The 13,951-nt window shown below is 42.2% G+C and overlaps 1 protein-coding gene across 1 annotated transcript in view; it reads left to right on the top strand.

The window, feature by feature from the left end:
• LOC147750887 (uncharacterized) overlaps positions 1-13,951 on the top strand; it is a 235,175-nt gene that overhangs the window by 114,341 nt on the left and 106,883 nt on the right. The window contains exon 3 of the mRNA XM_086918474.1: positions 10,653-12,632. Coding sequence (XP_086774600.1) covers positions 10,653-12,632 — 1,980 coding nt within the window. The remainder of the gene's footprint in view (positions 1-10,652; positions 12,633-13,951) is intronic.

Raw genomic sequence — 13,951 nt, 5'->3', positions numbered from 1 at the left:
CGATTTCGATGAGTGGGGCTGGTGCCTCTGGCGACTTCCCATTCATGGTGGGGCAGACATCTCAAATTTGGTGAAAATTAGTTGCAAGGTGTTGAGGCGTGACTCCTTCAATCAGGAATTGCTGGTGTGCATACTGGTGCGATAAATGGCTGCACATTTATCGCACCAATGCGATGGAGGAAGGGGGTTGTGAATAGTTTGGAGATACATATATCCCAATGAATGCTTAATTTCCCTAGAAGATGGCCGGCAGAGTTTGCACTGGGACCTAGACACTTTTTGCACTATGCTGGCCTGGTGGAAATAGTCAGCCAGACATGGACAACCTCTTCTGTGGCACCGGGTTCTCTGCCACTTTGGGAGCCCTGTTGACCATTGGGTAGGGCAGACACTTGATTTCCCTGTTGTCTAAAGTCCTTAGAGGGGATGCCATGGGCAGCTGGGTGCAGGCTTGGGAGGGGGATTTGGGAGTACCATTAGAGGATGTGGACTGGGCACACGTCTGCTTACTTACACAGACAGTGTTGTGCAATGCCCACTGTAAGGTCATTAATATTTTTTGCAGTGCACTTACCTGACCCCTGTAACACTCCATCAGATAACACAGACCGGTGGGACAGTTGCCCCAGATGTGAGCCCAAGGGGGCAGAATTTCTTCATTTGGCATGGGGCTGTTGTGCAATGCATGATTTCTGAAACTTGGTGGTGGCTGACCTCCCAAGCGTAACCCTGATACAGCTGTTGGGGACCCCATGATGCTGTCTGTTGGGGAATGTTCGGAGGCCGCGAAAGGTCGCAGTATTGCCTGTAAATTCTTTCATTTGGCTCTGCTTCTAGTCAGACACAGAATGGCCAACACCTGGATGGTACAGCAGGCCCCAGAATTAGCCAATTGGCATGGGGATGAAGCTGAGTGGATGTTCATTGAAGAGGCACACATGTAGCATATTAGTCCACATGAAGATGTTTGTGTGTGGTGGGGCCTCGGAGATACGCTCATATCCCTTTGGACTGCACCAAGTAGTGAGGATAGTGAAGGCCCTGAGTGATAGCTCGCCTTTGTGAGTGTCCCCAGGGTGGCATGCGTTTGAGTGTTTATTAGCGACTAGTGTGATCCAGTGATTTTCCGAAAGGGTTAGACCGGTGTTTGCTCCTCATAAACTGGGGTGGTGCCCCTCATATCGGCTTGCTGTATTCTGTGACCAATGTCTCTTCCGCTGCTGTGTTCACTGTATATAAAATAGAAAAATTAGCATTTAAAAAAAATAAAAAAATTTGACATGGTGGAAGATATGGGCATGGTGTGGGAAGCCTTTAAGCCCACAACTACGGGCATATTTATAGCAAAAAGTGGAGGTATACTAAAATCTATCCTGGAGCGTTTGACCCGACTGGAGACTGATTTGAATCCTTTACCGATGCTGCTCAGCCTAGGGGACAGGGGGCAGCTATTGGAACAGATTAGGGCCAAAGTGCCTGCATTTTTTAGACATATTAAGACTACAGTAGTTGTTCCTGCGCAACTGCATGCAACCATAGGGGACCTAATTCAAAAACAACACTGGCAAAGTAATGGGTGTTGTAAATAAGTGGGAAATCCTCATAGAAGTACTTTAGGAAAAATACACCATAAGCAACAAATCTAACCAATGCAACAAAGCTCAGAAGGTGGCCTTTAGCGGAACACATGACCCAAGATTCCGGGAGTACAAAACTGGAATAAATAAAGCTCTTTGAACTGTAAGGAAAAGACCAGGTGATTCGACCGACGATCAACCTTGGCAAAACAAAAACCCTGGTCTACAAAACCAAGAAAACCCGAATGCAGGATTGTTTCTGGCGAGACACTTGGCTGGAAAGCGCCGAGGAGTATAAATATCTTGGAGTCATCATCAACAAGAAAGGCCCTTTTATAGCCCAGAAGGAGACTATACGAAGGAAAGGTCTGGCTCTGGCAATAGCACTCAAAAACCTGAAGAAAAAACTAGCCGGTTCTTCATTGAAGCCTCTGCTTGAAGTTGCAAGAACAACATTTCTGCCAACAATCTCATAATGACGCTAGGACGAGATGCCAGCATCCTAGACGCCACAATCACCCGAGTCTACTGAACAACTTTTTTCTCTGCCCAAGTACACCTCACCGGCGCAGATTAGATTGGTATTCGGACTGTTAAAACAGCCTCTAGCCAGGCACGGAGCTTAGATGTCGGAACAAGATTCGGAAAGCTGAACTAAACTCCCTGAACCACATGCTATGGGAAGAACTACAGTATCGTAACACGTCACCTGCAAGAGTGTACTTACAAGAGTCTCTCGGCCTCACAGGATTGACTGTATTTTGGGATTCACCTATCAGTTCCCAGATCTTCAACCACCCGGTTACAAAGTCACTCAAAATGCAGTCTGCTATGGAGTACAAGGCCACACTATCCAAAAGAGCACATGGATGGATGATGCTTAATAATTATACAACCCCTGTCCAACAAAACTATTTTGCAACAGGCTACCCAGCAATGATCAAACTGCAGTTTTTCAAATATAGGCTAGTGCTACTACAAGTTAAAAATAATTTGGCACCCTGGCTGGGCCGAAAACCTTCCGCCGCCTTTATGGGATTGGAAAGGAAGACCTGATGCATTTTATCTGCTCCTACTACACCTTACGCAAAGAAAGGGGCTCTCTACTAACAAGGGCTTTCAATCAAAGGGGAATTCGTACAAGAAGGCAGGCAATCCTGGGCTGCTTTGATCCAGGAGATCTCTAATTGTATTGCCACTTTGTTAAATTCTTGCTAAAGGTAGAGCAAAGTTTGTATCACAAAGCTGTTTGCCTAGCCCAACAGATCAAGTCTGCAATATAAAGGACTTGTATTATTTAAGAACAGTTAGGTCCTCTACTTGATAACATTGAGGCTGTTCTCGGTCATTAAAAACTCTATTTTCCCCCTTCATCAAATTGATAACTCTAAATAGGCACATGTGTAAAGACTCAAATGCTAAAACTGTTCTTCATTCTACATGTACCTTTGAATGACATACTAAATTCAACAGGATAGAGCTTGGCAGACCCAGGACATTAATTTATTGAATTTTACACTCCTTTGTTTATAGTCTGATAATTCTTTTAACATGAATGTAAAGATGTAATTTTAATTTTGTACAAACATGGGGTTATGTAACCATATCTAGTTAAATCTCATTGCAATGGTTTCAAGTAACTTAGCAATCAGTTAATAAACTTAAACTAATGGGTTGCAGTGGACTGTTTGATCCTCATAGTTTATATGATACAATATACTCATGTTCCTATGGATGTGCTGGACTGTTAATATTTTGAAGTAATTTGCAGTCCTCACAATGATATGTCCATGCTCATCTAACATGTGTTCTTAAATAACTTGCAGGATGAAATTGGGTCACTGTTTGTAATTTCTCATTTTTATTCCATTTCTTTTCGTGAAGCGCAGCCAACGTGTTTCGCCTAAACATAGTCTTCCTCTGGGCGAAGTCCTACGATTGATGGTATACTGTTTTCGTCTCCTGGAGTGGAGTATCCCATGGGACACTGCGGTCCGGGAGACTTCCTTGTCGTACACCGCGTTAGGTGGGCACTTTCCTAATTTGCAAGATGTACTGAACCTGTTGATTGAAAATAAGGAAAGTAGTACTAAGGAATTTGATATTAGACACCGTGACAATAATTGATGGTCAGATTGGTGACAACACCAAAGTGGTGGATGAAAACCGTATACCATCAGTCGTAGGACTTCACCTTTAGAAAGCCTATGTTTAGACTAAAAGCGTTGGCTGTGCTTGTTGAAAAGGATGGAATAGAAGAGAGAAATTTCAAACAGTGACCTGATTCGACCTGTTTCCTATAGTACTGTGCTTGAATTGCTGCCTGTTTCATTGAGGATTGTGTTTGCCTCTCATTTATGTTCTAAAAGTCTGTTATCTATGACCAATTGGTAGCTGGTCATCTTTGAGGTGGGAAACTGCGGTTAGATGAATTGATTAACACTTCAGGTTGTGCAGCATGAGAACACCTGGCTGCCATTATCTGTTCTGACTTGCAGGATGGGGATGCAAAGTGTTTTCTTCCTTGGCTTTTTTTATGTATTAGCTAATTATGTGACCTCAATGTAGTTCTGCCATCTTGTGCCATGCTTTCAAATTCATGTACAGCTGTTGATTTGTACGATGAATTACACTTTAAAATAATCAGCCATGTAGAAACTGGTCTCCGACAGTTACCATGGTGGGTAACCTTTAATCACCTTAGCAAGCGAAGAGAGGACACCTGCAGTGATTGTAAAAGGTGCCTCCAAAGGACGAAGTTGGATGCATGTTTGCAAGATTTGAATGTGCATGGAATAGTATATTGTAACTAACATCCAGTAAACCTTTAGGTGCTGTAAATACACCAGCAGCAAGAGGCATATGAGCAACATTAGTTGGGCAAACCATGTCTTATGGATATTTTTTTTTTGTACCATTTTATATTAGCATTTGATTTAGAGGACATTTTCGCATTTACATATACAGCATACCTACAGTGTGTCTGCCCGGTGCGTGAAGCAATCTCATGGTACATATCAATTCACCCAAAGGGCTGTGCATAGGTGTTACATGCATAACACATAGGGTTGATATGACACTTATGATATACAATTCAACTTACATGTTAACACTGATAATTTCACCCTTAAACCACCAGGTATTTGTCCCTAGGCACTTATCCAATTAACAGTTCTGTATTTCAGGCCCAGTGTGTTAACTAGTGGTTCTATGAAAAATAATACAGAACTTTCGGCAGTCTTTGGCGGTAGCGGCACAATACAGCATCATCATTTAAAAAACAAAACTTTTAGACATGCTAGCAGCCGTCTCACCCAGCCATCAACCCCCCCCCCCCTATAGGTGTGACCCCGCTAATTCTGGGCGGGGGGGGGGGGACAATGCTGTGGTTGTCTACATCAAATAATCAGGAACAGGCAACAAAGAGCCAATTCAGCCATTATAAGCAGGCATGGGATCCACAGCTACCTCAGTTGTGCTCCACTGAGGACCTGCCCAAGGGAAATGCGAATGGGGTATAAGGCTCTGCTCCATAGGATTTTTTTTAATTTGAACTGATTTGGTTATTTCTACTAGCCTAGATGAAATTCCACAGTTGACTAGCTGCCCAACAATGTAAGCGAGATCTCTTTAACTTGGGGGCATTCATAACAGATCTGGATGTGAGAGCATTTAGTGCTGGGAAAAATGCTTCTATGAATAAGATGTATAATCTTTAATTGAAAGCAGTTCTGAGCTAGATGCCATTGTAGCCATGACAAGGAAGACAAGAGGTGATCAGGGCTTCCAGGTTTCAATAACACCTTATTACCTTCTCCATCCTGTTTTAACTAGAGTGTATATTGCTGCCTTGGCAAGTCCAGATGAAAGGATTGATAGTGGCTAAATTGTGTAGAAAAGCAATACAGAGCTTGTGTCCTAACCTGAACACAACAAAACACTACATGTGAATGTGTTAATTTTGGAAGTCAGGAAGAGAGTGGAATTGATCATAATTCTTAGGTATTTCACAACTGAAGCTGGCACAGGAAAGTGGTCTGTTGTATTGAAACAAACCTGATAGGGCCAGAGTGATATTTTATGGAGCGGGAGCAGAATCTAAGTCCCCTGCCCACTCCCGCACCTATTAAATTTGGGCTGGTTGTAAACTGTCCATGCGTCGATGACTAGAAATCAGTCCTGGAAGTTTCTGATTGTAGTTTTTACATCCTTTTCAACTTTCAACATGGTCTACATGTCATCTGCTTACACATAGACAGAAAAGCAAACCGAGTGACATTTGTGGGATGGTGAGCGCATACACTTTTTATCCAAGGTGTTTAAAGTATAGAGCCCCAAGCAACCTCCGCACATCAACCAAGTACTTATTCTATGTTTAGTGGCTTCTTTTCCTGTAGGTATCAAGTGAAACTTTGTTGTCCTCCCTCCATTCTCCACAATTTTTTAGGTCTCTTCTGACACAACACATGCTCTGTTGCTTGTGAGACATTTTGTTCACTTTGAAGGGGGCTTAGAGCCGGTCCATTTCTTACCATTGGTTGGCTTCATCTTCACACTCTTTTCTTTGCATCTCTTTGGTTAACGCATGCCAGCTTTACATCCCTTTGTGTGTTTGTCCCGCCCCTGGAGCATAGTCCAAGTACTGCTTTCTGGCATCGCCCAGTGTCCGTACACTGCTCGCACGGTTTCTGAGGTATTTGGTTTTTATTCTTGTTGCAGAGCTCCATAACCGTGCATGTGTTTGTCAGCTAATTTCCCCCATGTGTAGTTGCTTTCACCCGCTCGCACTGTTGCTGCTTGCACCCGCTCGCACTGTTGCTGCTTGCACCCGCTCGTACTGTTGCTGCTTGCACCCGCTCGCACTGTTGATGCTTGCACCTGCTCGCACTGTTGCTGCTTGCGCCCACCCTCTCCTGTGTCTTATAGTGCTTAGCGAGTCTACCCTCCAGCTAGCCAGCCAGTTGGCCTAGAGCTTAAAGAACGCCTGTTTTAACGCTTCAGGAATAGACACACACCTGACTCTACCACCATCAGTCGGTGGCCAAGCAATGTTTGCCGTTGTAACAGAAACAAGGAAATATTATGCAGGAGCACATAAAGTGAGCAGAGACATAATTCTGGGCAGGCGTAGCAAGACGTCTGTGTGAACTTGACTAAATAAGCATAGCTTAGTCACAGATACCAAATTGAGTGGAGCACGTTACCAGCACTGCCGGAGAAGAAACTGCGTTCGCCGCTGCCAATGGCCCAGGCTCCAGTACTTCACTTACCTGATAACAGCACGTTTCCTTTTTCTGTTGATGTCAGAATGTATGTTTTTTTTAATGGCAGTATTTAGTATTGTGCATGTTGTCAGATAAACTTCTACAACTGACAGAGACTAATTAATAGGTTTTTGGCAGTTGTCAGATGGGAAGCATAGGTCTACTCTTGCTTGACCAGAGGCTCTTTTTTTGCAGTTTTATATAGCACAAACCCTTATAAGCCACGCGGAGATTACGCAATTTATGTAAAATCACATAATATTGCACATGGTTCCCTAGTTCCAAAGTCTTCATCTCCTGCCATTATGCCTCATTTCCTCCTTAGTCAATAACTGCTTGGGTTACTAAAAGATGCCAGTGAAGTCCTCTGAGACTGCAACGTCCAGCAATGCCGAGCTTCACAGACGCAGCAGTCAGATGTGATGCAGGTTTCAGAATACTGGAGTAAGTCTCGGTATACAGGAAAGTATTAAGATGGCTCTGTGAAAACGAGCGTTGGCAAATCCAATAGGTCTCGTCTATATGACCTTTTGCCTTTTTTTTAAAGAAATGCTGATGGGAGGCATCTCTGAGTGAAGGAGGGTGTAGATGCGTCTGCACAACAAAAAAAAAAAAGCTCTACCGTCAGTTTAAAAAAAAAAGAAAAATGTTTGCTTCCGCTGTACAACATGGCTAAATACATTGTCAACCAGTAGCATAGGAATTTCAGGTTAACACCTTCCCCGTTAACCATTCAAAGGCATCCTATCATTGATTCCCTTGTATAGCAAACACTGTAATTCAGTTGGCCTCTGGCTGAGTGTCAATACTGTGCAGCCATGAGATGCTGTTGTCTCGGGTGAAATCCTCATGTTGCTATCTAGAGTTTTAGTAAAAGGAGGCAGCGGCTGGCTGTGAGCGGAAGTGAGAGTTGAACAAAGTAAATTTCCTGCATTTTAAAGCACCTCCAAAATGAAGAAATAATACAGATGGGGAGATATCTCCTGCTCTCGGAAAGCAGACAGCGAAGCAAGAGATCGGGACAGAGTTGAGAGGATCATGGCTGATCATAACCACCTGAATCAGGCCAGCCACAGATTGCTCACTCACAAGATTGTTCTAATTATTTAACACTTACTCATGATTAGCCTCCCTCCCTGGTAGCTACCCAACAAAGTGGGTTCTGAACGTGTCTGGTTTCTATCCCTTTATTAACTGAAGGCTATGTGTTTTTTTCTGGAGTAAGTAGATTGTACCTACCATGATTTGTGTAATGTTTGAGGATGGTCTGATGCCCTTTAACTGTTATAAATATTTGCTGTTTTATCCATTTTTTAATCCCTCTGTAGTTGGTTCAGGAGGTTACAATTATCATGAACATTTACCGCTCTCTTGACCCTCTGGATTCTACCGCCAGTCGTTAATAGTCTTCTGAAACTTTACCCTTTTCTGCTGTTTTATCGGGAATTCCTCACCATTTTACAAAGTTTTTGCTCTATTGCACGTGATTTTCTTTACTCTCAGAACGTTAATTCGACCTTCAGGAAAGAGACGATCAATATAACAATTGTTTTGAATGTACATACCTACTGGAGAATGAAAAAAACTTAAAACCATGTCAAAATGTAGTGTCTACAAACTGGATTCTCAAATGCAAGGTTCAAATTATTTCAGTTTAAGAAATTGCATAGAATGTATATAACCCTGCTTCTTCTGTAGAGAAATGGGGGATAAAAGCAAGGCCACTGGAATTATGCGATTGTGCAGCCTTGGCGAGTTTCGCATAATTATAATTTTGCCACATAATCCATCCTCTCTTGCAGAATCTGCAGATTTGAACAAAAACAAACTTTGTTTCTAGCTTAAACAGTTCAAAAGTTACTAAAAACGCAGTAACATGTGTTGCCACGCAGTGGAAGGCCCTTTGCAATGGTTGACTGGTCACCTTTCTGTAGATTATAGCTGTGTTTAGGTGTTAAACTGGTACTGATGAGTTGCAACTAATGCCCAGACAGTCTTAACAAGTTTAAAAGTGACCAAACAGTGAAGCAATACTATCCCAAAATGTGCAGCATAATTTGCCTTTTCTTGCAGTATAATGTACTCATCACTGCCGCATTATTTGACTCTCCCCTGCCGCATAAAAGTGGCCCTGGATAAAAAGTAGGCTAGATGTCCTAAATGTAGCCAACCATGGTCTATTTTATTGGGGGTTACGGTGGATTTATTTATGCTGCAAAACAGCATGCGCTTGTCTGCAAGGGATTGAGGGTCCAATGCATCCCGAGCACATCTGCTGGAACTGATTGCTAATAGTGACCAGAACCATAATTTTGCACCGTTCATGCCTTTACTGTAAAAAAGGCGTCTACAGTTGAGAAATGTCTTTAGGCTGTCGAAGAATGGCCAGATGCTGAGGCAATATTAATCACATACACCAGAACAGATAACCTGAGAAATGACTTCAGCATTACCAGTAAAGAGCCGAGCCTTCTTGCAAATAAACTAGTATTAAAACTTGTTTCTACTCCAGATTGTGCAGTTATTACATATTTTGTCTCAAAAATTCACCTGTATTCTTCATCAATTAAATATTGGGTCCTTTGTTACGAGCGGTCACTTAATTCAAATTGGTCTGGTAACATTTTGTAAATCTGTTTAATTTCACCTGAAGATATTGGCTACAAAAATAACAATGAACATTGCAAGTGGCATTGTAGCCTTCACAGTTCCCGGTACAGACCCTAAAACTGCTCAAAAGAACTGACTGTCAGGACTTTGTCCCACTTTTGAAATTGTCCCATTTGTCACCATGTTTCAAATTGTGCTGCTGTTTGATTTTGTAATATCTGAAAATATGGATTGTACAGTTTGGAAATGTTGCTTTTGCGTCCCCTTTTTTTCTGATAAAGAAACCAGCATACCCGTCAGCCTACATATACAAAGGGTCAATTTTGAGATATGCACACACTTCTGAACAATACTATCTGGATTCAGAAGTCATTGTAGACGTTCAAAGATACTCTTTAAGGACATTTTCCTTTGCTTCTTTTCTCATTGCTGTGTACTGCTTACTATGAGGTGAAACAGTGTGAATCTAAAAGAGATTGACACTACAGAAAAATAAGTTGTTTGCAAGATTACTTTTGCAACTTGGAACCTTTTATAGACTAATGCACCGTAGCCAGCCTCTTCAAGCTTAAATGACCGATTGATCCGATGAGCCGCTGATCTTGACAAAGGATTCTTTGTTTCCTGTCCTGCTCATTGAGGACTACCTATGTCCATTTAATTTTTTGTTTTATTGAAAATAATGTTTCTAATGAAGTTGCTTGTGAATCTAAGCAAGATATACTGCTCCAAAACTAGTGTTACTGGTAAGTAACATGTTTTCCTTTCATTATCTTCTTAGGAATGTAACATTTTTCTTTGTGATCTTATTTTTGTTGGACAAACATGCGATTTCGTTTATTCAATTGAAAATATAATCTGGTTAATGTCTTCCATGTCCACAAGAAAATAAGGGAACAACTAGTATTTGAAATGTTTTATACACTTTTTTGTTGTGTAACATTTCCTTTGTTCTGTTTTCATCTCGTTTTTTTTCCAGTATATAACATTGTTTAGTTACTTTTCCTGGTAATGTTATTCTGCAGCTTTATTGTGTAATTAAACCTTTGTTTTACAAAGCTTTAATTGATGGCATACGTTTTAAATTAATCAACGGTACTTTTTTGCATTTATTTTTGGCCTGTCTTTCCTTTACTGATTTAACATTTGGACAATATGTTGAAGGCATGAATTGATGTCTAAATCTTCTCTTAACTTGCAGAAATGAAATGCGATCACCAACATTTGGAAAGTAAACTACAGCATTGTCCAGCTCCTTGTAACAAATGTATGGAAAGTGAGTTCCAAAGACCTTGTGGGCAGCAAGAGGAACTCAGTAACCACTACCAGGCGGGGGAAAACAAGGAAGCTGAACACCAATATTGTGCGCAGCCCCTAAGCGAACACAATAGACTCCAGGATGTAGAACACCAGTATTGTGCTGAGTCCGAAACTGAGCCCTCTAACCGACTCCACACTGTGGAACACCAGTATTGTGCTGAGTCCGAAACTGAGCCCTCTAACCGACTCCACACTGTGGAACACCAGTATTGTGCTGAGTCCGAAACTGAGCCCTCTAACCGACTCCACACTGTGGAACACCAGTATTGTGCAGAAGCCGGGAGTCAACTTTATAACAAACAGCAAGCTGTGGAACACCAATATTGTGCACAACCTGAACCCATTAATAGACCCTTGCAGGTGGAACACCAGTATTGTGCAGACCCTGTGGTTGAGGCTAGACCTAGACATCAAGAAGAACATCAGTATTGTGCTGAAGTTGAGCTGGAACGTAGCTCCAGAGACCAGGAGGCAGAGCACCAATATGTTACACAACCTGATAATGGTCTCAGAAACCAGGACCAGGAACACCAATATTTTGCAGCTCCTGAAAATGAACCCAATAGAAGACAGCAGGACATGGAACACCAATATTGTGCAGAACCTGAAACTGAAGCCAGTAAATGTCGCCAGTATAGCGCTGAACCAGATATTGAACGCACTCCTCATGAAGTAGAACACCAATACTGTGCAAATCCTAATACTGAACTCTGTAACAACCAACCAGAGGGGGAATCTCAGGAACATGCGGAGGCTGAATCCAGAACGATTTATGTGGTGAGGGAATTTGAAGAATATGCAGACCAGCACAATCCACCCAAGAATGGACTTTTGTCCAGAGAATCACAACTACTACTTGAACCCAAGACTGAAAGACGTCTAGGTGAGATTGATAGCATTCGGAAAGAATATGATGAACCAGAGTCTGAAAACAGAAAAAGGGGTGTGGAAGGAGAAAGATATGGCTATTCTGAACTCCATATCACCTGTGTAGAAATCAACCCCATAGAAAATGATAAAAGTGGCACAGAAACTAGAAACACAGTTCTACAAAAGGTTCAGGACTATGTACAACCTGAATCCAAGAGTGAAAGTTATGCTGTGTGTTGTAAAGAAGCTGGTACTGAACTTGGAGGTGATTGTATGAAGATTTGTCGTGTGGCATTTGCAAAGCCAGAGGATGGACCTAGCAGTAAATGTATAGCAGTGTATCATGAAGCATATTCAGAACTACAGCTTGAAAGTAATACTGGAGCTGCAGGTGTGTACCATGAACATATTAAACAAGAGGTTGATGAACGTAATGAATACACAGAGAAGAATCGGGAAAAATATGCTGAACCTAATTACAGATGTGTGACTAAATATTGTGAAGAACCAGAGGCAGATCCCAGTGACCATTGTTTGGTTGTGTATCATGGAGAATTTGCAGAACACCAGACTCCGCCTACCAACCAGTGTTTAGAGGAAGATCACGAGGAGTATACTTTACAACTGGAACTTGTTGAAGCTGCATCCGAAGTCTCCAAAGATCATGTTCAGTTATCAGATCAAGGAGAGGCATGTGGAAGACTGAATAAGACCAATACAATGCAAGACAGCCCTACACCAAGTGAACCAGACTTATCCAATGAATGTGAAAACGTTATTGGTTCATCCGCAAGCCCCACTTTACTCCAGAGTACCGCTTCCCCCAGCAAATCACACACATGTGCTGAGTGTGGGAAGACTTTCAGTCGAAATTCCAATCTGATTATCCATCGGAGAACTCACACAGGGGAAAAGCCATTTAAATGTGCTCAATGTGGAAAGAGTTTTGTTAGTTCGTCAAAGCTGATTGCACACGAACGAACACATACAGGTGAGTCTGTGCTGAAGCAGGAATTTCTTTGTGTTTGTTAGGCTATTTGCTCGCTCAGTTCCTTCCTCTATGCCTTCAGAATTATTGTTATAGCATACCACTGTCACAAGTGGGCAAAAAAAGAAATTAATTGCATAACCCAGCAATATGCAGTACCATTGAACTACTGTGAACACATTTTAGTCACTGCCATTAACTATCCTTGAATTTGGAACCCCAGAACCATACGATTGAATTCATCTCACCACTTTCGTTTAGTACACATAGGTTTGCAAGCAGCGTTGCTTGATAAATCCATCAATCAGACGCCTATTGCTATAGTTATGAAATTTTTTTTCTTTGGGAACTTATGAATTGTATTCTAGAACATCACAGGAGTGTCCTCCATTTTTTTGTCCAAATTTCTCCCAGTGAACATTTCGAGAGAGTTGGACAAGTCTTAAATAAGTCAGGCATTGGTTCAAAAATCAAACTTGAAAAATTTTAATCTTTAAAAATTATCGGTGTAACCACTCCTCTCCAACAACTAGTCATTGTCTAATTTTCTTTCATTTTGATTATCTGAGTTTGAAGTTTATGACATCCCATGTGTCAGTTAATAATCATTGATGCTTGTATCAGCCCCACTGAATGAATCATTTATAGAGATCACCGCTGTTTAACAGATGCCCTGTCACTATATATAAAGTATAAAAAGACTGATACAGTTCTGTGATCGTGGGCGGTCGGCTGGCTGGAAAATCAGGCAAGGAGGCCGGATATAGCGTGCAATAGTGTTGTTTTATTGCATACACAGATAGTCTTTGTAACGTAGTCCAAATAGTATGAGGGAGAGAAGAAGAAACCAAATAAACAATAACTCCGCTATAGGTGTTTGGTAAGAGAAGGAAGGACTCTGAGGGGTCCGAGTCTTGGGTTGCAGGTCCGGGTCTTGAGTGAAGGTCCGGGTCTTGGGATGCAGGTCCAGGTCTTGGGTGAAGGTCCGGGTCTTGGGATGCCGGTCTGGGTCTGTTTGGTAGAGATGTCCGCTCCTTGCTGGGGAGTTCTCCGGAGGGCAGTAAGAGGAAACAGAAAAGGAGCCGTTAGTCCCACTGTACTGGGTACAGTAGAACCTTTACCAACACCGGTTCGTGAGGGGCTTGAAGAGTACCGTGAGGAGAGCGGGAAAGGGGGGTTTAGGACGGCTCGGGTATGGACGAAGATGAAGGTGCTAGGGTAGCAGCGTGAGACGTGTTGGGGAAGGGTAGTTAGTACTTCAGGGCTATATACATTAAAGGTGCCTTACACGTATTTACAGTGGGCTAGCAGGGTTATCATGC

The sequence above is a fragment of the Lissotriton vulgaris genome, chromosome 1_1, assembly GCF_964263255.1.
Source record: "Lissotriton vulgaris chromosome 1_1, aLisVul1.2, whole genome shotgun sequence".
NCBI lineage: Eukaryota > Metazoa > Chordata > Amphibia > Caudata > Salamandridae > Lissotriton > Lissotriton vulgaris.
This window is presented reverse-complemented; position numbering and strand designations above follow the sequence as displayed.